A 27,428-nucleotide genomic window follows, 5' to 3' on the forward strand; every position below is an offset into this window, starting at 1 on the left:
TTTAAAAAAAAATTAACTTGTGGATGTTACTAAATAATTTAGTTGTGTTTTTTTTAATGAAGTTGTTTAGTTTTTTATTAAAAATTAAGTTGTGCATGTTTATTAATAAATTTTTTTTACATTAGTTGTGTTTTGTTTATAAATGAAGTAGTTTAGTTTAATTTTTTAAAAAAAATTATGTTGTGTATGTTTTAAAATAATTTGATTTAAGTTAGTCTTATTTGTTTATAAATAAAGTTGTTTTTTTATAAAGAAAATTGTGTATATTTTGACCGAAAAAAATACGTGTTCGACATGATTTGCAGATCATGGCCAGAACACGAGGTTTAGGTCGTGCAATAGGTAGAGTTGTAGGCAGAGATAGACCTGCTGATGAGGATGCTGCTAATGTTCCTGAGAGGCGTAGGCCTACTGCCTCATCTCGTAGGCTATGCGTTCATCAGATGACTACGGAGGGACGTGATATGGTTGAGGACGTCGCTGACATGACTGACGATGTCCTTGAGCAGGCTACGGAGGCACCTGAGATGCGTGCGGACGCACAGGGTGCTGATAGTGGTAAGGGGTCAGATGGTGATGATGCTGCTGAGGGATTCCCTGGTGGTCCACGAGACCCGTCAGTGCTCACATCATTTGCCGAGCATGTTGCACATGTCGTCTGGAGTGGACAGGTATTTTTATTTGTGAATTATTTATCATTGTTGATTTATTTGTTTATGAGTAATTTTTTTTAATAATTGTATAATTTGTACTTCAAATCAGGAACGTCCTGATTTGAAATTAGTGTCACATGGGAGGAAGATGACACTGATTGGGAGGCCAGTGCCTGAGATTGAGGCCTGGTGGCTATCACTGGATTAAGTCCACTGATAGATTGTTCAGTTATTACTAGCGATCCTGGACTTATATCCGCATTTGTGGAGAGGTGGCACAGTGAGACTAGCACCTTCCACCTTCCTGTAGGAGAGCTGACGATCACATTGGATGATGTGTCGTCAATCCTACATTTGCCCATCACTGGCGCCTTGCACAGTTTCCACGCCTTTTCTACGGAGGAGGCCAGATTCTTGCTTACGGAGTTGCTGGAAGTGTCTGCGGAGGAGGCCAGAGCGGAGACAACACTCACACGTGGAGCATATGTACGATTAGGATGGGTTCGAGACATATATGAGACCAGATGTCAGGCCCGGCGGTGGATTGTCGTAGCTCGCGCTTATCTGCTGCACCTTGTCGGTTGCACTCTTTTTGCTAATAAGAGTGCAACATATGTGCATGTGGTCCACCTTGACACTTTCCGGGACCTCGCTCATAGTGGTGGTTACGCTTGGGGAGTTGCCGCGCTGGTTCATATGTATGACCAGTTAGATGAGGCTTGTAGGACCACCACCCGACAGCTTGCGGGGTACTTGACGCTACTTCAGGTAAATTTTGTGTTTATTAATATGTTACGTTCGATTATGATTTAAACATGTTTTTATGTTATGTTAACCTCAATTATTGTGTAGTGCTGGATCTATGAGCACTTCCCTAGTGTGCACTAGTGCGTGACTGACGATACATACCAGGAGACGTCCCCACATGTTTCCCGGTCGTTGACGTCGAAGGCGCACATGAAGGGCATCATAGGAGCACCCTACAGGGCACGTTGTGATGGTTTGGCCGTCACAGATGTGTCCTGGTTGTCGTACACGGAGCATCGGGGGGTTAGGGCGTTTCAGGAGATTTCATCGTTCCAGGGTCAGCTCAGATGGGGTCCTATGATCGTCACAGTTCGACCGGAGAGGGTGGTACGCCAGTTCGGTTACATCCAGAGCATCCCTCCGCCGCCTGTTAGTGCACGATTGTCACACGATCAGATAGATGACAGGTGGATGGAGTTTGCGGATCACTTACTACTTGGGGTCAGGTTTGTCTAGTGCCTGGGCAGGTATCTGCGGATTACATGGAGTGGTTTTTCCGCATATCTCACCCTTTCATGACACCGACCCAGGCAGGTGACCAGCAGAGGGATGCACCAGCTGCAGACCCTGAGGACTACATACAGCCGCCCAGCCCCCAGGTTCCAGTGGCATTTGACCCCCCTCCATATGTGGTAAGATTATTTGCGCGTTTAATGTTTTATGAGTTGTTATTTATTTTAAATTTTATAATAAATGTTTTTAATGACTTTGACAGGATGATTACGAGGGATATGAGGCGATTGCACAGAGGTTGGAGCGTGTGCTCAACCTTAGGATAGTCACTGCAGGCACAAAGTTATATGACATTATACAAGACTGCCTGGCAATCGCGAGAGGGGGACCCAGTGCTGATGGGATTGTCAAGGCTCATCAGAGACGTCGCACGGACCATTGATCATTGTATTTATTTTTTGTGTTATAGTTGACATGAATATTTGTAATTATAACAGTTTTTTGTTTAATAGTTGACGTGTTTTGCACGGTTTATTATTTTATAATATAGTTTATTATTTCGATTGTTTGTGGTCGTTAAGCGAAATTTACGAGTGTTTTAAATTAATTTTTTAAAAAACTAAACCTAGAATCATGAGTTTTGTTTGTAAGTATTACATAAAAAATAAATGTTTTTAAAATCATTCATAATTCATAATTATGTGTTAGTAAGATTTTTAAAGTAATTATGATATATAAAAAATTATGATTCGATCATAAAAAAAAATTTACATGACAATGAAATCGCCATATAAGATACTACAATGATGACTTAAAAAAAATCCATGTTCAAGTACCCATGTTTGGGATTTTTTTGCGTGGGTGTGTCAGTGCCTTGAGACAATGGAGGGCGGCCATTTCTCATGTTTGGACGTCAAAGAATCCAAAAAAATAGTCGCGTTCCCCGGTTCGGTCAACTAACACGTCAAAACAAAGCCTGAAAATCCAAAAAAATAGGAAATGGACCCTTTTTCCATGTTCAAGTACCCATGTTTGGGATTTTTTTGCGTGGGTGTGCCAGTGCCCTGAGACAATGAAGGGCGGCCATTTCTCATGTTTGGACGTCAAAGAACCCAAAAACAATAGTCACGTTCCCCGGTTCGGTCAACTAACACGTCAAAACAAAGCCTGAAAATCCAAAAAAATAGGAAATGGACCCTTTTTCCATGTTCAAGTACCCATGTTTGGGATTTTTTTGTGTGGGTGTGTCAGTGCCCTGAGACAATGGAGGGCGGCCATTTCTCATGTTTGGACGTCAAAGAACCCAAAAAAAATAGTCGCGTTCCCCGGTTCTGTCAACTAACATGTCAAAACAAAGCCTGAAAATCCAAAAAAATAGGAAATGGACCCTTTTAACAATTAATTTTATGGACCACTGAAACAACACATTCAACTTTATTATGGGAATTAAACACGCCGTAAACAGATAAAGGTTACATCAACGAAAAAACAAACAATTAAACATCACATTCAGTTGTTTAGCGACGTCCCAGTGACCTCGTCTTCGATTTTCACAACATATTTAGTAAAGACAACTAAAATTTCTATTGGTCCATATTTTTTCCAGTAGTTAGATTGTACTAACACCTTCAGCAGTTCTTCGTTGGTGATCAGCTCATTTATTTCATATTTTATAACCGTATCGGAATACTCAAACCGAGCTGGTTGGCGGAAAAACAATCGTCTTACCGTTTGTGATTCGTGAATTCCAAGAGGGGGAATCCCTTTAGGTGCAACTTGCTTGATTAAATTCTTCAGTTCATCGATGGTACATGTTGAAGGAATTTGAAATTTCTTAGGATTTTTTCCTGTGAACGCGCATCCAACAAATTTGTTCTGCGGTGGCATGTTTCATTTCCCGTTGTAATACAGGATCGCTTCATGAATACGAGGCATAGTGCGTTCAAGTAAGTTTATTATTCCATCTGGTGTTCTTCCAACGGTGCATAATAACTCAATCGGACCAACACAAGAAAATTGATCATTACACATTAACATTGTGTTGACATCGTCATCATTTATCAATTTCATACACTCAAAGCGAATTTGGTTACCTGTATCGGTGAATGGCTTTCGGTAGTGAATTTCATCCAAAAATTGTTTGTCGGATAGCTGAAGGGTATTGTGTATTCTGGTTTTTAGGCTTGCAAAATCACACCTATTTGGTACTCGAATGGGCACCGGAGTTGAAGTTTGGAAGTAAACCCCAGTATCATTGTGAATAATCGATCCATTTGGATAAATGAAAGCCAACCTTGAGTTGACAATCGTCTGACTGCTAGTTTCTCCTAAAAATGCCATAGTTTGTGTATCAGTTGGGAGATTATTTGAAAGCAAGATAATGTGTGATTTAGTAGCCTAGTCTGCCATATATATAGATGGTTGTGGCCGAGCCATTGTTTAACTTTTTTTACAAAAAAATAGACACGCATAAATGTGTAGTCAAGTAAGCCAATGTGTTGTCGCCAATGTGTAGTCAAGTCAGCCAATGTGTTGTCGATCGACTGCTAGTTTCAGAATGTGTACTGAAGTCAGCCAATGTGTTGTCGTGCTCAAACTGTAATACGCATGCATGTCATTATGTGTTGTCAATTATGACAATGATGTATACTGCACGCGTAAATGATTTTTGTTGGACCAACAATTTCCTTGCTTAACCAAACGAGTACTTGATAATATTAATTGGTTAGTAACGGGTTACAACAAATTATATCGCATAATGAATACAATTACATAAACAATGCATGTTTAGTCTTCATTTAGGTCTACATAGTGTGTTTTGAATGACATCAAGCTTGTGTATTGTTGCATTCTACTAATATATGGAATTGCCCACTGTTTTGCATGAGAATAACAATTGCTTGACCACAACAGCGCTGGAGGCGGCAAGGGACAATGGTCTTTCAAATAAACCTGTTGTACATGAACATACATTATATCATGCGCTGACCGTGCCAAACGAACCAGCGAAGTCATTGCATAATTGTTATACTAACTATATTCAATGTACCTGAACAAAATGATTTCCAAACATGTGACCGACACATATGATGCGGTGGCCAGAAGAGTCAGGTGGTGGTTGACTTCTAAGAAGGAAAAATGTCATGCTTTGTTGTTGGGACAACGATACAAGGATTACGTTATACCGTGAAGCAATCACATATCCCATGTCCGTTATATCCATCCACTTGTCCACACTAACTTGAATGAACCAAACATACACATGTAAGTAATTTAAACATTCTTATTAAAAAAAATTAACCTAAAAACATACCTTTGAAAAGCCATCAACAAGTAGGGACAACTTTAATTGTTCAAATCTCTCTGTGCCACCGAAGAGGTTCATGTACTCATGCGACCACCTGCCAAGTTCTTTAATCAATTCATTACGCACTAACGGCCACGAATCTTCCCCCATACCTAATAAAGCGGCAATGGACCGATATCCACAGTTACAGTCCGCTTTCACATCCACAACGTCACGAATGAAACCTTGAAAGAATGGCGCAAATTGATCCAACATCGGGATGATCCTTGATGGCTGAGGCGGTTGAGAACATGATGCACTTCGTTTCACTGGAGAGTTGCTGCTTTGAACAGAATGAAAAGCATCAACATACTCCCAGTAAGACGGATCACGCTTTGTGGATCTTTGACTTCTTTTCATCGGTTTCTTCGGTGCACCTTTAGTGTTGACCTTTGACGGAGGAGGGCACATAGAGTTATGATCAGGGTATGCAATTTCTCGAAGTTTACTCTTTAGAGTTACTTTGCCAGCCACATCAAGTTCATCAAACCTTTTAGATATGATCTCTATCTCTTCCTTGATGGTGACTTCCGTCTCACATAACCCTTGGTCTGAAAAGCAAAGTCTCCTCCAAAAAAGATGGACTGACTCCAATGGGATGCTGCCAGCAGTATACCTAGAAAGCTCACATGCACAAGGAAGACCGTGCGTGCTTCTCATCACACAACCACAAGAAGAGAGATTGTTGCCGAGATAACGTAGACGGTCAACCTCAGAAGCAATCTGATTTAAAGCATCCCTTGAAACCATCCCAAGAAGCCTCTTGTATAAGGTTTTTTTATATACATGGCCAACCACATGCGTACTGGTTTCAAAGGATGCTTTAATTTCGACGTGTTGCAGCGTGATCATGTTGTTCATGGCATCCCAAACACTACACAGGTCTCCAACGCTATTTTGTAGTACTCTTTTGAGAGCCCAATGAGCTGATTCAACCCTATATTTAAAATACACAACAAACATGAAAATATACAACAATTAAATACCATTTAATACTAATCGTTACTAACAAATAAAATCAGTTCTTAATACCTGTTTGTTGTTGTGTTGCCTAGGTGCATGACCTTATTCGTCCATGCTGTAATAAATTTTTCCTTGTGGGGGATAATCCATGTGTCGTTAACATAGTCAATGAACATCGGCCAAGGCGAACAAGCAACTTGAAACTTCTGATGTGACTCATGGAACTCGTGTTCGGACGGAAAATCAACCAAAGTACCCCAGCTATCCATTACATAGTCCCACACATTTTTTTCCCCGATTAAAGATTTGCACTTCGCCTTCACATTCTTATCGATATGAAACCTGCACAACAAATTAGTAGACTCGGGAAACACAATTTTCACTGCATTCATCAGTGCTAGGTCTCTGTCAGTGACAATAACAAGAGGGAGGCGATCGTGTCTTAAAAATAGGCCTCGAAATCGTTCCAAAGCCCATACAATATTATTAACACGCTCAGCCTCCAGATATGCAAACCCAGCAGAGAATGTCATCGCCGTTGGTGTCACTCCAACAAAGTCAAGTAGTGGGAGTCTGTACCTGTTTGTTTTGTAGGTACTGTCTATAAAAAACACTAGATGACATGCATTGCATAACTTTACTGCATCTGGGTGACACCAAAACAGATCACGCACCACAACTTCATCCTTCAATCTATGCCAATGAATGTATTGATCACGTTTGAGAAGCTTCATCAGATGCTGCATTTCGGTATCAGCTCCTCTTATTGAAGAACGATATGTACTTCTTGCATTGTAAATTTGCTTTATCGTGGTGCAACTGTCGGCATTGTGTTCCTTTAACGTTAGCAAGATGTTTTTCGGTTTCACCATGGACTTTGTCATATCAGCAATAATTTTCTTTTCTTCCTTAGTCAATCGTCCGGCGTATGGATGTCCAACTAAGGACTTCGCCAATTCATGATTATGAATCCCACAGATCAACTTCACCATCCAACCTTCCCATCCATGCACTGGTTTCCCACAAAGCCTGAAGGGACAACCACATTTCCTACTCCCGGTGTCTTTTCTAACGAATTCTTTATTTCTACACTTGTACGTACCACTCCTTTCACACCCAATTAAGACAAATGAACTTCTTCCTCTGCTACCGGTCTCTGTGTCAGATCTCATAATCACTGCAACAAATCCATTTTCATGGGCAACTGTTCGAGCCCATTGCAAAACATCATCTCGAGTAGCGAATACCTACAACGCAACCCTAACATATTAATTTTCATACAAACCATCAATTCAACCAATGACTCAAATTATCTATGACTACCTGAGATGTATTAAAAGCATTTGAACAATCGACATGTGGTTCATTCACCCCACATTCTTCTTGATTATCATAATCATAATCCATATGAACTTCTTGTGACATCGCAAAGTCATACCTCCATTGATCTTCATCCATCTTAAGGACATATGCATCATACACAAGTACATTCAAATTATCATATAACCACATCCAAAAATTTACTACACCTTAAATAACAAACATATTAATAGCACATATGCATCATACACAACTATATTAAAATTATCATATAACCACATCCATAAATTGACTACTTATTAACTAACAACTAATACAAATATATTCTAAATTTATAACTACATTATTTACTTAAACTAAACTTATCACTATAATAAACAACTAATAAAACATTTTTGTACCATTATACATTTAAGTTACCTAAATCATTTAATATTATACCATTATACCTAATTAAATCAATCATCCACAACATATATAAAACAGAAATAAAAAAAATTATAAAACAGAAATATATATATATATATATATATATATATATATATATATATATATATATATATATATATATATATATAAATTATAAAACAGAAATAAAACAAAATGCTAATAATTTAACATTCCGGAAGAAGTTCTTCCGGAAGTTACTAAGACCCATTCCGGAAGAAGGTCTTCCGGAAGCACTTCTTCCGGAATAGGCCTTAGTAACTTCCGGAAGTGGTCATTCCGGACCTTCCTCCTGCTGTGCCTAAAATTTCTTCCGGATACACTTTTTTTTATTGTTTTTCTTCTCTAAAAACTAGCCGGAAAATGAAAAAAATACTCATAAATGCGTACCTCCGACGAAATAGGAAGAACAGCCACTAACAAAACTTCAAATACGGAACACGGGACCACCAAATCTTCAAATACTTCACGGGACCACCAATGGAAACTGCAAAAGGGACCACCACCGAAACAACAGCAACCAACCAAAACGGAAGAAACAAAGCAGAGAAGAAACAAGCAGAGAAGAAAGCGCAGTAAAAAGAAGCGTGAACGCGTTAATTTAAAAAAAATTACACAAGGGCAAAATCGTCATTACATACGCATTAAATATTATTTTATTTTTACTTATTATTATAAAATGAAAATTCTTTTTTCTTCATTTTGTTATAAAATAATAATCATTTTTTTATTATATATTAACTTTTGTAATAGAAATTAAATGTTATCATAATAAATAATTTATATTTTTAATAAAATTTACGAATTAATTAATTTTTATGGTTTAAAAAACAAATTATAAATATTAGTCATAATTACGTTCACTAATTATTTAATTATTTATGTATAATAATATTAATTATTTTATAATTTAGTTTATCCATTAAAAGTAAATTATTACAAAATAAATTTTTTTTAAAAAAAAAACTAACTTCCGGAAGAAGCTTCTTCCGGAAACTTCCGGAAGACGGTTCTTCCGGAAACATTCCGGATGACGTTCTTCCGGAAGTAGTTTGTGGGTACTTCTGGAAGTCACAAATTCTTCTTCCGGAAGAAGGTTTTCCGGAAAATTTCCGGAAAAAGGTTTTCCGGAAAGTTTCCAAATAGAAACTTCTTCCGGAAGAATAATTGCTGAATGGCAGTTTCGCCACTTCACTGTTTGCTGGGTGCACGTAGCAACTCCCCACAAGAAAAGGCACAAGTTTCTCCAAAAGGAATGAATAATGTGGGTGTGAAAACAAGCCAGCTACTGGGCTCCACTGAATAAAGTGGTCCAAAAATAGAATAAATGAAACTAGCTAAAGATTGTTTCATAAATCATGGGCTCCACTGAATAAAGTGGTCCAAAAATAGAATAAATGAAACTAGCTAAAGATTGTTTCATAAATCATAATGTTCTATGCTCCTTTCCTTGAAGAACAAGAATACCGTTTCTTTATCTTCCTCATGGAAAGGGTTGTTTATGCTTTTAACCAAAGAATTACTAAATTTCGTAAAGACAAATCTTCAAAGAACATGTCCTGGTTTCGGAAAGAGATTCAAAAGATTAAAAACAAACAAACAGCGTGTTGTGTTGAGTAAATTGTATGTGGTTATGTGTACTGAATACAAATGCTAGAAAATGGTTAAAATCCGAGAATGCTAATTAACCAGAGTATTAAATGAATTGATATTGTTATTATAAGAGAACTCTTGGAAGCATATTGAGCACCTTGAAAATATTAAACTACATTATTAATATAATAATAATTTTGACCGTTATAATACATAAATACATTTATTATAAACTATATAGAACAAAAGTCATTAATAAAATTGTTGAGGACTTTTTATTTTCTCGTCAACATAAAACTTTTATTTTATTTAATATAATCATTTTTTATTATCCAAAAATGATCTACATGAAGTATTAAAAAATAGTCTTTTAATAGACTATTTTGATTATATAAGTGTTAAAATATAATCTTTTGACTAACTTAGATTAATATAAGAAATGAAAATTTAAAAAGTATTAACATTACAAAAAGTAATCAACTTTAAAAATTGAAGATATAAGTTATTAAAAATAAAGATGGAAGACAAAAGTTATTATGAGATATTACAAATATAAGTCATCAATAATAAAAATTACTAATTAAAATAAGTTTATGAAAGTTATGAGTAGTTAAATTTTTTTATCTATAAATACTAATTTGTATGATGTAATAAGTTTTGGAATTTGTAAACACTTACATATGCATGTTCAGTATTCCTAAGTTCACACTTCACATTCACGGGATAGTACAATATTTTCAGATGTCATTTCAATTCTAAATTTTACTTTTATTGCATTTTTCTCTAAATTCTTAATCTCCTTTCAATTTCCAATTTTCTTGAAACTCATCTAAAATCATATTAAATAGTATCTCAATATAAATTTAGATGATTCAACGTGAATACAAAAGTGCAATTCCAAAGTGTGTTTTCTAAGTCTTAAAAACTAAATGTACACTTCAAATTCGGAGTGTAACAAGAAGTGAAGATAAAGATAAAAGGAAAATAAAATTAAAAAAAATGAATGCACATACAAATATAATAATTTTTTTTCTTATATTTCTTACATATATATAACCTATTCTCTAGAATGGAATAAAGCAGAACGCTAGAAACAGGGATCTTGGAGAGCTTAATTGCAGTCAGGGGACCAGACTCATTTAGTGAAATCTGAAGAATATATTTAATACTTACCTATATCCTGTTTTCTAGGTTTGAATGATGCAGAATGCTAGAAAATGGTTCTAATCCAAGAATGCTAATTAAGATGAATTATTATTATTATTATTATTACCCGCACCTCTTAATGCCTCAACAGCCACCATAATGTCATCATCGTCTTGCAAACATGACATCGTGTCGTACATTATTCTCTTCTCATCAGTTTCAACGAGTTCTTCTTCATTGTTGTGTTTGGTGAAGTACCTCCACGACTCACTGTCACCCCCACCATTCACAGTTTCAATTGCACCCTCACTACTTGTTGTTCCTAAACTTTTGGTAATAATAAACTCATCTACGGTGGTTGGAGAGGGAGTAAATAGTTTCCATTGATTAACCCAATGTGGTTGGTTGAGACCATAGTGTTATTATTATTATTATTCATTTGCACAGTACTCTCGGGGAAGCACAATGTGGATGTTGGAGACTCTATGTCATCAGTGGCAAGCATCATAGCATACATGCTATGCACATGCATTAAATTTAATTTCTTTTTCAACTTTACATATCGATCGTAACATTACACGAGTGAATGCATATATCCAGGCAGGTTCATGTGACTAATTATTTATCTAATGATACTTTTAAGCTTCTTTCTGTTTATTTTCCTAATTTTATACTGTTTATAATTATATGTTCCATATGATTAACTTAATCGAGTCTTATGCATATGTAAAACTCATAAAGGAAATAGTAATATTCTTTTAGAATTTATATCGAAAAAAAATATTCTTTTAGAATTTTTTTAATGTGATATACTACTTTCTAAAACTAGTTTATTTTTTTTAATTTAAATTGAATTTATAAAATTTAACAACTGCCTTGAGTGAGAAAAGAATTCTTTGCGAACGCGAATTCCCAAATAAAAAAGATACTAATAAACAAGAAAATAAATAGATGACATTGTCGTACTTCAATGGAGCATTTCTGGAAATTTCATCCACACAGATAAAAACTAAAGAGGTAGTAAATACGAAAATTTATATCGAATTAAAGAGCTGCTGACAACTCGCCTAAAATAATTCATGTTGATTAAGAGTTATGGGTCCTCAGCTTTTATTTCCACCAATGTCATTTTTACATTTCTTTTTCCTCCATTATTATTGGAAAAAACAGTTTTCCTTTTTAACGTTCACAATCTAAACCTAGCCTTCCTTCGAAAAAATGAAAACATCTACTAAGAAGTTAAAGGAAATTTTTTAAGTCTAATTGAAATGATTATAGAATTTGATCCAATCATACAAGAACATATTTGTTGAATGAAAGACGATAAAATTCACAATCATTACCTTGAGCATAATATATAAAATGAGTTGATAAATCTATTAGTAGGCATAATCAAAACAAAAATTATAAAAAAAATTAAGGATGAAAAATATTATGCAATCATACTTGACTTTACTCTAGATATAAGTCATCAAGAGCAAATGTCTTTCGTATTAAGGTGTGTGCAGAAAAAATTCCTTGATATTAATCCTAGATCATTTTATACTCCTTGTGGTTGTCATAGTTTAAACTTAGTACTTTGTGATATGGTTAACTTTTGTTCTAAAGCTACATCTTTCTTTGGTGTGTTACAACGTGTATACACTTTATTTTCTTCTTCTACAAAAAGGTGAAAAATTTTACAAAATCATATACATAGCTTAACTCTTAAATCATTGTCACAAACAAGTTGGGAAAGCCGTATTGAAAGTGTGAAAGCTGTAAGATTTCAAACTTTACAAATAAGAGATACTTTATTTGAATTAGCTGAAGCTAGTGATGATCCTAAAATAAAAAGTGAAGTTGATTGTTTAGCAAATTATGAGTTTGAAAACTTTGAATTTTTGTTAGGCATGACTATTTGGTATGACATTTTATTTGCAGTTAACTTAGTAAGAATTTACAATCAAAAGATTTGTGCGATGAAGCTATTGACCAATTAAAAGGTCTTTTTTCATTTTTTGAAAAGTATAGAGAAAATGGATTTGAAAATGCATTGATTACTTATTGTACATAGTAGATAAAACAATTACCACACTTCAAAGTAGATTTGAACAATTTAAAATATATGAAGATATTTTTGGTTTTTTATTTAGTGTTAAAAAATTAAAGTTACTAAATTGTACACTTTTGAAAGAGAAATGCCTAAACCCTAAAAAATATTTGAAACATGATAATTTGTTGGATGTTGATAGATTAGATTTATTTTCAGAATTAAATATCTTAAAGAAAATTATAGGATTGGAAAGTGATAAACCAATTTACATTCTTAATTATATAAAAAGAATAAATTCTTTTCCAAATGCATATATAACTTATAGAATAATGTTAACGATACAGTATCAGTTGTTTCAGTTGAAAATTTTTTTTAAAGCTAAAAATAATAAAAACGTATTTAAGATTAACAATGTCTCAATAAAGATCGAAGGGATTCGAGTTATCGTCTATTGAAAAAGAAATGTTAAATGAAATTAATTACGATAATTTAATTGATAATTTTGCATCACAAAAAGCCCAAAAAATTAATTTTAAATAAAACAATGATAATTTTAATAAATTATTTTATGAGTAAATAAAATTCATCATTCTTAAATTTGCTTTTAGGCCTCTCAAATTCTTGAAGCGTCTCTCTGACGAGCACTTAATAATGTTGGAAAATGGCAAGGATGATTAATGGCACCCCACTTCAGTGCATGATTGCAGCAGCAAGAATTCAAAGCAAAAATGTACGTTGAATTGAAAATGAAACATAGTATGAAAGAAAATTCAACGTAGTATGAAAAAGCTGGCACACACAGGATAAGTTGGCAAGTTGAACATACCATAAAAAAAGAAATATTTAATAGATTTGGCTTTTACTCCTGTACAGAGAAATCTTGATAAAAAATAACTTGAGCAAAGAAACTGACAGTTGCTAAGGAGTTTTTGCCCAAGTTTGCAGTTATTTTGCCTCGGGCTATTTGAAGTTTGAATATTATAAATATTTACTTTAAAAGTGATTTAACGTGTAAGAATAAACTTTAAAGTATATTTGCTAGGAATTGGAGAAGTTATGGAAAAATCTTAAAACTTGTGTTTTAAAGTTGTTTCATCATGTGTTAAAGATAGTTTTTTCTTATGTCGGTATTAAGGTAGCAAATGCAAAATTAACTAATAACTATGCAAGCATTAGTTTTTCAAATTCAAAAATTTTTTAACTTTTATCTGTTACAACATATTATTATTGCATACTTTGAACAGGATGTTAAGCAGAGTAGCAACACATTTAAAATTTCTCATATTCTTTAGTTACAAAAAGGCAAAAAAAAAAAAAAAGTAAGATGGTAAAAATAAACTCGCCATGATACGATAATTAATCACTGAAGTAGCATTGGGTTACTAATTTTTTTAATTAGGCCACAACTAATTGAGACAGGTTATGCTTTGGTTGTGAAGTAAACATATGAGCTACTTCAATTACAATTTTAAACCTCCTTTATATTTGAATCAAGAATACTCTCAATTACTAAGCCCTGATTTGACTTCATTTCACTTCATCACTAATTCCAAATTTGAAAAACCAAGATACACCATCCATGTTGAGTTATGAAAATAGAAATAAACATGCTAATTCACATTAGGTGATGAGAAAACCCCCATAGAGTATTATATTCAATCTGAATCATGTCTTCTCCTCTCCTTATCTTTCTTGTGTCTCTTCCTGTCATCTGAATCACGCGAATGCCGCTTCTCATGTTTCTCTCGCTTCTCTTGCTTCCTATCCTCACGAGAAGGATGCTTCTCACACTTTTCACGTTTCTCCTCCTTCCTCTCCTCACGTCTTCTCTTTCTTCTACTTTCATCTTCTGAATCATCTTCAGTCTTTGGTGCTGGTTGATTTGGCATAGATACATTTTCCACCTCAGCTGGTGTGTCACTAAGTGAAAGCTTAGAAGAACCGGATTCTTCCCAAGGGCGTGGTTCTCTACAAAGTACAAACAGTAGGAAATGTAAGTAACAGAATATTGGTAGGGAAATCCTTGACAATAAACATGATTGCTGGCATAATAGTTTCGTTTAGTATGCAAACAAACTCAGTAGGTGAAGCATATTTTCAAGTGAATAAAATCTATTCAATAATTAAAAGATCTATTTTTCAAAAACAAATGTGGGACAAATTATACAGGGTACAACCAATCCACGTAATTGCCAATTGCAATTGCAAAAACAATGACAAACTAGGACAGTGAATTGGTAAACCCAGCATAAGCAACTGAATATCCATGTCCAAATGATCTTATTGCTAATCCACATTATGTCTAAATATAATGATCTTAATGTCCATATGACCAAAAGCAAACCCATCAAGTTATTCTTAATCCAATCATTTTTTTTATGATTCACATGTCTTATAAGGAGTATTTTGGCCATATTCATAAAAGCTAGTATAAGGAAGGAGGAGAATTGGACATCTTGTACGTGAAATTTGCAAGATTATTCATCTACAAGTGACTCAATATTAAGATTGGATAGGCTTGGATACCATATTAAAAATAAACCGGGTCTAACTCACACCCAAAAGCCTCCCCAAGTCTTAAAAGAAGTATTTTAGTCATATTCCTAGCCAATGTGGGACATCCTAACATTTTTTTCATGAACTAAATAAACCAAAAACTTAAAAATGTTAGGTGAAGACACATGAACGATTTTAAATCATATTTCTAACAATGTACTAAAAATCAGAAACAACTGAAACAGAAAATAGAAAAAAATTAAAGTAAATATAAAGAAAATCAAATCTACTTTATTGCCATAAAATATGTTCTTTCCTAGTCACTTTACCTTGCAAAACCAAGACCTTGAACCCTTGCAGCTTCAGCATGACCTGCACCTAAGTCCTCTGCTGTAGACCCCCGCTTTACCAGTTCTGAAAACTCATGTTTATCAAGACGGTTACCTTGAGGATGGTTAGAACGCTTGGGAGCTAAGCCAAGAGCTTCCCTCATTGCCTGCTCCTCTTCTTCCTTAATTCTTTTTATCTCTTCTTTTGCAGCCTCCATTTCTGCATTTTGGGACTTTTTATCCCTGGTATACCAGAAAAGATCTTTCCCTGTTGAATTAAAAGAGGAGATTCAATGATGCTCTTTTGCTCTTTTACTAAGATAATAACAGAGTGTGTACTGCAAGAAAATTAGATCAATGAACTACACTAATGAAAGAGAAAGGTATATAATAAATACAATAAGAAGAGGTACTGTCCTCTATACAGATTCAAAACTGAGAGATGGAACCATGTCATGGTAATAAACAAACAAAAAATAATGGAAAATAAAATGGTTTAAATATGAAGTTTCCTACCTTTCCAGCTATAAAGTGATTTTCATTAAATTTTTGAGTGTGGCCCAATAAGTAACCAGACTCAAAAAAGTCCAAGTGCAACCAAATAAGGATCTTCCAGGATGATTGGTGTTGAATGTAAAGGAACAAGGCATATAGACCAGGGACCACTGTCCAACACTGACCCTGGTGGAGGAAGCAGGATATTAGGGTGAACAATTTAGGCCCCAGACAAACCTTTGTAGCAGTTAGGTCAAGGATTAAATCTTTGTAGCAGTTAGGTTTAGGTGTATCGGTATTAAGGTGTTAGAGAAGTGAACTTCGAATTAAAAAGTTGAAATTTGGCCTAGATTTGGGATTAAATTTGTTCCACATAGAAGACACTTTTATCAGATCTTTCCAATAGCTTCAAATTTCATGTTCTATTTAAACAACCTATTTCACTGGATTTTGTAAACCAAAGACTGACCAGTCAACATTTTGATTAACTCAAACAAAGAATAAGACAAGATTAAGTTTGAACAGTTAACTGAAACACAAGATCATGAAGACTATAAACAAAAAATAGTTTGAATAACAATGTTGGAAAAATTATCATAAGGGAATTTTGGTGGTTCCTGTCGAAATATCTCCTTCTTTTTTCTTTTTGCATTAGACAAAATCCATATAAACATTGTAGAAGGCTATCAGCTTCCATAATGTCCTACACAAGAGGGGAGGTAGAACAATAGACTCTATGGATCTAAATAACAGAACAATGGGATGTTCTCTCAATTTTAGTCGGACAGTATCCTATTTAAAATCAAAGTGGAACCCAAGCTCTTCAAACGAAAAACATCAACTTCGGTATAGCAAAGTGTTTCACGATTCCATTAGTCAATTCAAAGCATAAACCTACAAATACCAATTAGAGGCATGTTATGGGTCCCCCAAAATAATAACCAGAACAAAACATGCCGAGGGCAGCCATATTCCCCAGGCATCATGATCCAATGTCTGCTAATGTAACTAAGCAATGTTTTGCCTCCATGCCAAATGCAAGATTATGAAAACAACATATGACATTTTGAATGAAGAAAGAGAATGCTGAGCTGAAATAAAGAATCAACTTTACCTTTCTGCCATCTTCCAACCGGAGCCTTGATACTGTGACCAAGATAGTTCTCCCTATGCTTATCAACTTTCACATCCTCCCAAGTGAATTCTGGCCATCAAGAGTAAAACACGTTCATCGATATCATACATAAATCATTGAAGTTATATACAAAAGTTTTTTACTCCTAAGCATGAATTTTGTGAAAATCATAATTCTAGGGTTCAACATGACCAACTCATACAGAATAAAAATAAAAAGACAAAACCCCAATTTGCAGAAACCGTCCATCACACCAATTTCAATAAAAAATTTATGAAATTGGATCACAGAGAGGAAATTGCTAGTTTCAATTTGACAAATTCCGAAACGATTCAATACCCAAAAGAGAGAGAAAGAGAAATTTTGGGAAATAGCGAGAAATTGAACATGACTTACGATCTCGACCGCCACGAACGCCACCTCTTGTTGGATGATACATGTCTGCGCTTAATCACTGCGTTTTTCCTTCGTCTGTTCAAAAAGATTTAGCCTTTCGGTCTTTCACCGCCTCAATCTATTATGCAATGAAATAATCATGTTTAAAGCGCGTTTGTTTGCTTCGTATTATTAGGAATTTAGGTTGGTATATTTATATTTTCTTCTCCTTGAGTTTTAAAAATTGTTTGCAAAATATGTAGTTTTGAAAAATTAAAAATTGTTTCATTGGTATATTTTAAAAAAAAATAAAAAATAAAAAATACATCATATTTATTTTTAATTTGAATCCAAATCTCTGTGTACAACAAAGACTCAAATAACAAAAATAAGTAATATTATGTATAAGAACTTAAAATATTATTTTACTCCTTTTTATATATATATATATATATATATATATATATATCACTCATGTGGTTAGTGTTTGTTTTAATACTTTTACGGGTGAAGTTTAGTATCCGGTAAAGAGAGAGGAATTCAAGTTAAAGTATGGAGGTGAATTCTAAGGTGAGAGGTAAAAAAAAGTCCCTCATCCACCTAAAATTAATCGTTGATATATTATCAAAATAAATAGACGATTAAGATGAAATACAATTAACCATTCATTTATTTAGATGATACATCTTGTTCTTGTATGCTTGTTAAACTTTTTTTTTTTTTTAATGTTGATGAAATAGCAGAGTTAGGGCATGGAAGTCAAGGAAATCAGGATACCACCCATGTAACCCTTCAGAAATTTAGTTATATTGCATGATTCAAGGATACAAGGGAATGGTCTTACTTCATTAGAAATTCAAAAGAAAAACAAGGCTAAACACAAGGTCGTTTACAGGGAAGAGTGCAACTATATTGCATTTGGCAGTATGATTAATACTCACATAGGTTGAAAACCTTGAAGGAATAAGGACACGTGATAAAAGTTATGATCATATGACTACCATGAAAAATAGATGGCTGACAAATTAGTTGACAATAAGAAATAAAAAAGCAAATACTATCAATTAATGGAACCACCCAAAACATAAGGACAAGGCTATTATTAGGCTATTATATTTGTGTCTAGAAGGATGGCAAAAGAAAAATTGGAAGACAAATTCGCTGAACATTTCGAAAACTTACGAGAAGATGCTAATTTTAAATTTATTTTTATTCTTGTTTTGCGATTTTACAAGTCTGGTTAGAAAAGGAAGTCCTTATTATACCATTCATAGGCCACAAGTTATAATGTTTTTTAGTTTAGGAGAGGACTCGTGAGCACTGACAAGCTTTTTTGGAAAGACACAGAAGAGCTAAAGCAATAAGAAAAACAAAAATGCATCGTGAACAATCAAATTTTCAAATTTACAATTCATTTCCCATGACTTAGCCAACAGAAATGACTCAAGGTTATCAATTCTAATGGATTTCAAAATTATCAATTCACCGAATCATTAAAGTCCTAATATGTCAATTCATTAAAATCATATCCTTTGAGATTAGGATACGATAATGGGCTACTCGTTCTCTTTTTATCCTCTTTTTTTTTTCAATGTATATTCAATGTGAACTGTCAAATATTCATTGAATGAAACTTTAAAGAGACGGATGAAAAAAAAAAAATAACTAATGAAGATTCAACAAATGAAGGGGCATCTTTTGCTAGCCTCAACATAAGCTAATATTTCCTCTCTTTTTGTTGTTATTTTTACTCATGTGCTTTCCTTTCCCTGATTTCCTACAAAATTCTTGTAATCTAAGGTCTTGGGAGCAGTGATCTTCATTCTTAACACAATACTTGAGCAAGTGAGTGGAATGGGTGCATTTTTTTGGATTCCATCTCCTAACTCATGATGATACCTGACTAGAGTTACGAGGACCTAGCAAGTCATCACAATTTGTTTCCTCACACAGGCACTCATGAGGGTTGGCATAGAAATAGTCCTCTTCCTTTGGCTTATCTAATATAACTCTTCGCCGAGTTGGCTGAGCAATTCTCTTCTCGTGAACCCGTCTCACAGCATCTGCAAACTCAATCCATGAAAGGGTTCCATTCTGATGCATATCAACCAATTCTACCACCTTTTTTCGATCCAATAAGATGGTCTTTTTAAAACCAGAATACCTGTGCACAAACTAATCTCAGTAAGAAACTTTCCACAAACATTCAAGTAAAATCAAACAGAATTGCTAGTAAGAGAAATGCAAGTGAAGCACTCTCTATCTTAAAAACACTTTACTATTAATTGAAATTTATTGGAAATCAAAATTTTGAGGGTCTCACTTCTTATTTAATGTGTTGCACTCGTAATTTTGTAATTTTCAATAAATTTTAACCAGTAGTAGAAAAATGTGTTAAAAAGAGTATATATATTAGAGTGTTACTAGCACTCCTCTGCTAGCAATACACTTGATGAATTTCTTATGATTATGGATCCCACTGATAGTGAGTTTGAATTGGCAGTGAAGACCCAAAAATCGCGTAAAATACGTGAAAATCTGGAAGCAACAATGAGTTGCTTTGCTTAAATTAATCGATTCAACATACACACTGAATCAGTGGCACCCATTCTATTTGGGACAAACATGAAATTATATTTGTTTTGATAGAACGTGTCATTGTGTCAACTAGCATTCCTCAAAATCAATTTTCAACCTGCAAGGTAAATACATACCTACGATGACCTTCCACTAGTTTTGCCATGTTCCCATCATAGGTAGGAACAAATGCATTACTGGCTGCTGAAACCATAAAATCCAAGGCTGCCATCTGCGATGAATGATTCTGGAACTGCTGCAAATCATCCCAGGTTAGCAATGTTTCCTTTTTCACCTAAAATTGCAAAAAAGAAAAGTCAGATGCTGCCATGCAGAATAATTTTAAAGAGCAGAAATGAGGATCACAGGGAGAAAATGCATAATTTAGATCAGGTCCAACCACTGAGAGCTAGAACAATTCTTAACCATGGTTTTCAAAAGGTTTTTAGCAGAATCTGCCCTGTGCCTATGTGATACAAAATGTACAATTGTACATGGACAATTTTTCATAATCCCCAGAAATCTATTAGTATTTGTCACAATCTATGAAGCACGGACTCTAACATGGACACCAGACAACACGGCTAATGTCTAAAATCTAGGACATGGGAACACCACATACACACACAGTAAGAGAATCTCTAATGAAATGAAATATGAGTAACATATAACAAAATATCTAAATTGATGGTATATACATCTTTGTAAACCAACCTTCAACGTTTTTTCAAGTGTATGAGTTGTGTAAAGGTGAGAGCTTACATGTTCAAGCCAACAAAAATTAATTTTAAAATTAGACACTTAATAAGAAGTGTCGGACAAGTGTCAAACAACTGTCAAACAACTGTCAGGGTGTGTCGGTGTCACAAACGTGTCCAACACGGTAACATGGCAAACAAGAGAGGTGTCCGTGCTTCATTGGTCACAATTATTGAGCATCAGTAATCAGCACCATTTTTAGAAGTTCCAAACAATAAACAGAAAAGTGGTAGGAAAAATTACAATGCCAATGAAAACTCACAATTCGTGGAAATAAAGCTCTCAATTGTGCAAGTCTACGTTCACCACCATAAATCTCACCAGCTGCAATATAGATCTGTGTCTCCCTACCAAAACCTAAGGCTCGCAAAACTAAGGCTGCCTCCTCTGGTGTCAAAGGACATAGACCCTGTGATCTCCTCTCATCAGAAATTATCTCCTTTTCTCTCCACCAAGGGAAAGCATATCTGAAATACAGAAGCAAAATCAACATTCTGTGGCTCATAGCAAAAATTCTTACAACAAAAACTCTTCATTAAGTGTGACAAAATACTCCAAATCCAACCAGAAGGAGCCTCTATCAGCAAAAGTAACTAGCATCTACCATCAATCCCTACCTATAATATGCTTATTTTTCATCTCAAATCCAATAGGAGACATAAATAACTACTTCAAATCAATGGTAATTTAGCTATGACAGGGAAAAAAATGATATCCATTTGTATCTTCCCTAGCAATTTTGAGATAAGAAGCATCTATCTCTCAATTAATGATATAAGCAAGAATGACTTAAAACCCAATATATAGAGCCAAACAAGAAACATAAAATACCTCAGCTGCTTGAGCTCTTCAGCTTCTTTATCAGTGCAACCGTAAGTACAACCTGAGAAAGCCAACATGTCCATCTCATATCTCAGATGCAACGCCACAAAAGGTCCCTTCTCATGAAGCATCTGAATCAATTTGTGCCCCAAATTCTCAATTTGAGGAGTGAATTTAAGTGCCTGGTAATTGACACGACACCTGAGTTTCTGTAAATAAAGTGGAAGACCATTGTTTGCTAGACGGGTATCAGTTTTGTTGAAGTGTAACACCTTATGTTTTCCAAAAAGTGGTAAAATCTGCAGTAGGAATTAACAGCATTAGATTAAACTCATAATATGTACTGGTCATAAAAAAGTAGTTATTTTCTTAATTCTGTGCACTCAATGAAGTGCTACTTTTGGTTTGATACCTACTTTGGTATAGCTACATCAGAAACAACTCAGTCTACTTTATAAATAGTAAACACAAGAAAAGCAACTTAAAGTAGTACTTTTGGTTTTCTTATTATTTCAATATAATTGAAGAGTTGAAATGTTCCACTTCAATGCTAATATATTTCTTAATATAACATAACCAATAGACTCCATTTTCTACAACATCAGACATTTCTTCTCCTGCATTGCACATTTACCTCTCCAGTCATTTCCTTTTTGATGAACAGATATGAGATATTAAGGAAGAACACTAATGAACTTAATAATTTTCCGAATTTGAAATTGAGCCAATAACTGTTAGCCCAGATGAGGAAACAATTGACAACTCAGAGGGGGAGGGCTGAGGAGTGTCCACTAGAAAAGATAAAAATACAAGTACTTCAGACAATAAAATCAAATCAGTACAAACTCATGGTTATTTACAGGGGAAAACATTCAAAGTAAGTCATCTATAATAGCCTAATTAAAAGAATTTTTTAACCATTATCCCAATTAACTCTCCACCATGGATAGGTACAGACAGTAAAGAGGCATTTCGATGACAAGACAAATGAAAAATTATACTGTACTCCCTATTTATATATTAATATTACAAGTTCTCACAGCATTTTAGTCTAGGTGCATCACATAACAAGATCAAAAGTAACCAAATAAAAAAATTAAGAATTAGTAAGGCATGATTTAGAAATCCATAATTATAGACTAGTGGCAATAATAATGCCGAAGTCCCAATCAATTTGCAAAAGGACAAAATTACTGACACATACAATCCATCCTACCTTCATGTCTACTAAATAATAAGTCAACCATTACATGCCATACAATCATAAAAGTTGAGAAAAGCTCCAAGACCTTCTCAAAAAGCATCAACAATGTACCAATTTAGAGGGGAACTACACCCTCATATCATAATACTGACAAATTAAATAATCCATGCTGCCCTAAAACTACATATTTCGAATACATAAAAATAAAGGTTTAGAATCATAATCACAATATCAAAACTTAAGTTGCATTTTGCATAGTATAGTTTTTGTTTTTTGCTCGCATGAAATAAAACTAATAAAATCTGCACACCTGCTCCAAGTAATATATTTCATTTGACCAGCTAACAGGAGGCATCTCCAAGGTGGCGTATCCATGTTTGCTACTGAACTTTTTGGGCACTCTTTTTACTATCCGAACTTCATCTCTTAAAGAATAAATGAAATGCTTCACATCAAAAATGTCCTCAAAATTGCTGCAAAAAGAAAACTAAAAAACTTAAAATGACGAGGAGGCCAAATTAGAGGATACTAAAGTTTTTCCAGAACAAAGTATATACCTAGGGTCTGCCCAAAATGATGTCTTATCAAGCTCTGGAACAACCAATGTGAGATTCAAAAATCGAGCAACTGTCACCATATCACAAATCTGAAATATTGTACCTCTAAATGAGTATTTATGCTTGTCATACAATAAAAACAGAAAAATGGCAGAATAGGAAGTACAAACCGCAGCACGCATTTGATTCAAGCCCCCATTGCAGGAAACTCTTAGAAAACCATTACTTGTATAATTTCCTGTAATGTTTCGGGTCAAAAGACTTTAACATATACCAAAATGTGTTAGAAAACACAAGTAAAAACACCTAACATATCCTATCTATTAAACCTAAACATTTGCAAGTATTGCTTTATATTAGTCATATTATACCCATTCACAATCATTTTAACAATGTAAAGCACACAATGGAAATCAAAAGATGGTGCCCAACAACAGCAAACAATTTTGGTCCAGAATTCAGGAAATTATCAATATTAATATCCAAAACAAAACGCACAAGCAAACTATCTCAAGCAAGCAGTTTCAAATAAATCAAACATATAAAATAGTTATAAAAGAAGTTCTATAGAAGGACAACACATAAAATGTATGAGAGGAGATCTTTTTGTAATATTTAGAGATAATTACCTCTTATTTCAACGTAGAAAGGTACATGTAAAACAACCATGCACATATGCATGTCTTAAAAGAATAATTGGGATGAAGCAGTAGACCCTATGTTATAGTCATATTTGCTTTCCATTTAGGTCCCTCCTGCTACCCCTAACCAAAACTGAATGGGACCACAAATCAGTATAAAGCAGCTCTTCTTGCAGGAAATCCCCAAAACATGATAAAATATCAAATTAATGTCGGCTTTCAGAATTCAGTAAGATTTGATCTTATCTTAGTTTGAAATTCTAATGCTCTCGTCATACATCCCCAACTTATAATGGCCCAAAGGCCACTAGAAAACCGACTAATGAATACCAGTTAACAAACATAAATCAATACATCATTGATGCTCCAAAGAGATTTCACAATCCACAAATCTAACAGAATTTGCACCTACTTTTAGTTAATGACAACCATAAGGACCATAACCGTCTAACAACAAAAATAACACATGGCCAATAATACACGTGAATTTCGTTGCTCAATTATATTTTATCCAATGTTTACAACTACAAATTCTTCATTTAAGAAATCAATTATATTTTATCCAATGTTGGATTACAACTACAAATTCTTCATTTAAGCAAAAAATTTAGCAGTAAGACAAGTATTCAGTAATGAAACTAACTTGGCGGAAGAAAAACAGGAGGCGATTGAGCAACCCCATTATCCTCTTGTATTGGAAGCTGAACTTGGGTTATGTGATATATACCATTAGTAATCCCAGAAATCAAATGTGAATGCCATAGTTCACTCACTGTCACTAACTGAACCAGACACGTCCACACCACAATGCTTGAGCACACACGAATGAACCAAATCCTCAAACGTGTCCTAGGAATCACGGGACTCTGAAGTTTATCACACCTCACTTGTATACCCTCTGATCTAACCTCCATTTCTCGGCCACACACCTCATTGCCGCTTCATCGAACCTTAAAACCTTCACACAGTATAACACAAAGATACAACGATAAATAAATAACTTCATTAATTAATGCACATTATAACAATGCAAAATTCGCAAACCCATGAATCCCTACCTCGGGCACAAACAATGCAACAAAGTGAATGAATCTTTAGGAGAAATTGAAACCAACCCAGAATTGGATTTGATGCAAGTTATCGTGGGGGAGGCTCAAAAAAGGATATTTTTGCTCAAACAGAGAGCTCTTAAAGAATCAATGGCCAAAAATTTTAAAAAGAAAGAAAAAAGAGTTATAGAGAAAGATTGGAATAGCAAGAAGACACAGAGATCCAAGAACAAGGGAGTGAAGGGATAGGATCAAATCTCAACGACAAACAAACGGTCTTGCAATGCATTTCTGGATTCCCTTTTCTGGGAAAATTTTGTTTTTTCCTTTCTTTTTTTCTTTGCCTTTTCTATCCCACACCACGATTTCGCCAATCTCAATGGAAGTTTTCTCGCTCTTTTCCACAGTAAAAAATGTTCTCTTTCTCTCTATCCGATTCTGATTTTCTCGCTTTACACTAAGTTTTAAAATAAAATGAGTATAACTACGACCAGGTCAGTTACCGTACTAGTAGTATTTCTCATGAAAAATGATGCAGTCAAAATGGATATGGATAACTAACAAAAAAAATGGGGAAAATTAAAAAAATAATCGTAAGATTATTAGAAGAGAAAAAAAATTACAGTGTAAAATTTTACCCGATCATTTAATTATAATTTATTATAAATTTATTAACTTTTAAGACAATTATCTTAAAATAATTTAAATAGTAATTTATAATTAAATGAGAATATATATCAACATTAAACACTTCTTATAATTTTAATAATTTCTTAGCCTACAATGAACATTCTAGAGTATACAGTATTTATTATTCATTAATTATTTAGATAAAACAGAACCTTTTATGGGCTTAATTTCTTTTTTCATTAACTTTTTTAGATGTTCGTTTTAGTCCTTTAAATATAATTTTTGAAAGTTAAAGTTCCTAACTTTTGTTCCATTACCACTTTTAGTCTTTTTCATTTGTCTGTCATTAAAGGCTTAGGTGTGCATATACGTGTAGTCTTGCGATATGGAAAAAATGGTGAGGTGGTACATGATAGGTTGACATTAACATTTATTTAATATGTTCTTTTAGTTCTTATAATACTTGGTTTTAATTTATGAGTGTGATTCACAAAATAAACAGTTTTTTATGTAATATAAAATAATTATTATTAAATAATATAGCTGTATAACAAATTTTTTATTGAATTATTTGCTTTGACATATAATAAGTAAAATACTAAAAAAATAATTCAATTTAATAAAAGTAAGATAACATGTGTTACGCTTAAGAAAATAATTATTATTGTTATAAGGAATTATAAATATATGTAAATTGTTGAAATAGATATATAATTCTTCAATTATTTTTTATATGTCTCAAACACCTTATCAAACAAAATAAAGATAAAAATAATTCAGTCAAGTATACATGTAAAATATCATGAATAATATTATCAACATATATAATGTATGTATAATTAATATATGATTTCAAAAATATTTGAAGAACTATATTTTAAATTGTAACAAAATAAAAACCTTCATTGTAGTATATTTCTTCTAATAAATATGTGTAAATTTTTTTTTCTAATCATGATATTAGTACGAAGTAATTTTTAAGTAATTAATCTTTTTCAGAGACAAAGATTAATGTTATATTTTTCAGTTAATTTGAAATCACAAATTAATGTTAAAAGTTAAATAAATTAATAAATAAATAAATAAATAAAATGGTAATAAATTTTGCTATGGTTGAAATCATGTAGTCATCAAAGCTTGAAAGGGGAAAATGGAAGAACTAGCTTTCATCTCCTTTATATTTTGAATACCAAACCTAGCAGAATGGCTATAAAGACTAAAATACATTAAATAAAATTAGAAGTTATGTGTGCATTGATATTCATTTTCAAAAAATAAAAAATGGCGCAATATGGAATAGAAAATTGAAAAAGTGCAAGCTAAGAGAAAAAGGTTCATTTACATCACATTTTAATGGTTTTAATTATATTAGTAGTTAAAACAAATGATAAACCTTTTATATATTTATTTATTTATTATTATTATCTTAATTTAAACTATCTGAAGAATGTGTATTATTATATTGAATAAATTCAAAAATTGATGACAAATATTATTTATTTTCAAACTTCATTGTTCTCCTTTTTTTTTATAAAATTAGATTAGCCAATCAAATACTTTGATAAATAAAATAAAATATTTAATTATAAATGGGAT

General features: G+C 33.5%; 2 protein-coding genes across 3 annotated transcripts; both read right to left on the bottom strand.

Moving 5' to 3' along the window:
* Window positions 1-14,269: 14,269 nt before the first annotated feature.
* LOC100306639 (uncharacterized) lies at window positions 14,270-17,781 on the bottom strand. The gene is made up of 4 exons (NM_001251052.2): window positions 17,615-17,781; window positions 17,198-17,287; window positions 15,589-15,856; window positions 14,270-14,731 (listed from the first exon to the last, which is right to left on the bottom strand). Exons 1-4 carry the CDS (start codon window positions 17,655-17,657, stop codon window positions 14,419-14,421), a joined length of 714 nt encoding a protein of 237 aa, NP_001237981.2. The 5' UTR covers window positions 17,658-17,781; the 3' UTR covers window positions 14,270-14,418.
* A 1,264-nt stretch (window positions 17,782-19,045) lies between these two features.
* Window positions 19,046-25,653, bottom strand: LOC100775903 (rhamnogalacturonan I rhamnosyltransferase 1). Of its 2 annotated transcripts, XM_003516228.5 has the most exons (9): window positions 25,212-25,653; window positions 24,797-25,111; window positions 23,683-23,750; window positions 23,513-23,601; window positions 23,266-23,428; window positions 21,761-22,050; window positions 21,192-21,396; window positions 20,308-20,465; window positions 19,046-19,757 (listed from the first exon to the last, which is right to left on the bottom strand). In XM_003516228.5, the coding sequence occupies exons 2-9, from the start codon at window positions 25,065-25,067 to the stop codon at window positions 19,481-19,483; spliced, it is 1,521 nt and encodes a 506-aa protein (XP_003516276.1). In that variant the 5' UTR covers window positions 25,068-25,111; window positions 25,212-25,653; the 3' UTR covers window positions 19,046-19,480. The 2 variants fall into 2 exon arrangements, with proteins under 2 accessions (XP_003516276.1, XP_014628932.1); XM_014773446.3 differs by lacking the exons at window positions 24,797-25,111; window positions 25,212-25,653 and adding an exon at window positions 24,142-24,780.
* Window positions 25,654-27,428: the final 1,775 nt, after the last annotated feature.

Source organism: Glycine max, chromosome 1, assembly GCF_000004515.6.
Source record: "Glycine max cultivar Williams 82 chromosome 1, Glycine_max_v4.0, whole genome shotgun sequence".
In the NCBI taxonomy this organism is placed as follows: Eukaryota; Viridiplantae; Streptophyta; class Magnoliopsida; order Fabales; family Fabaceae; genus Glycine; species Glycine max.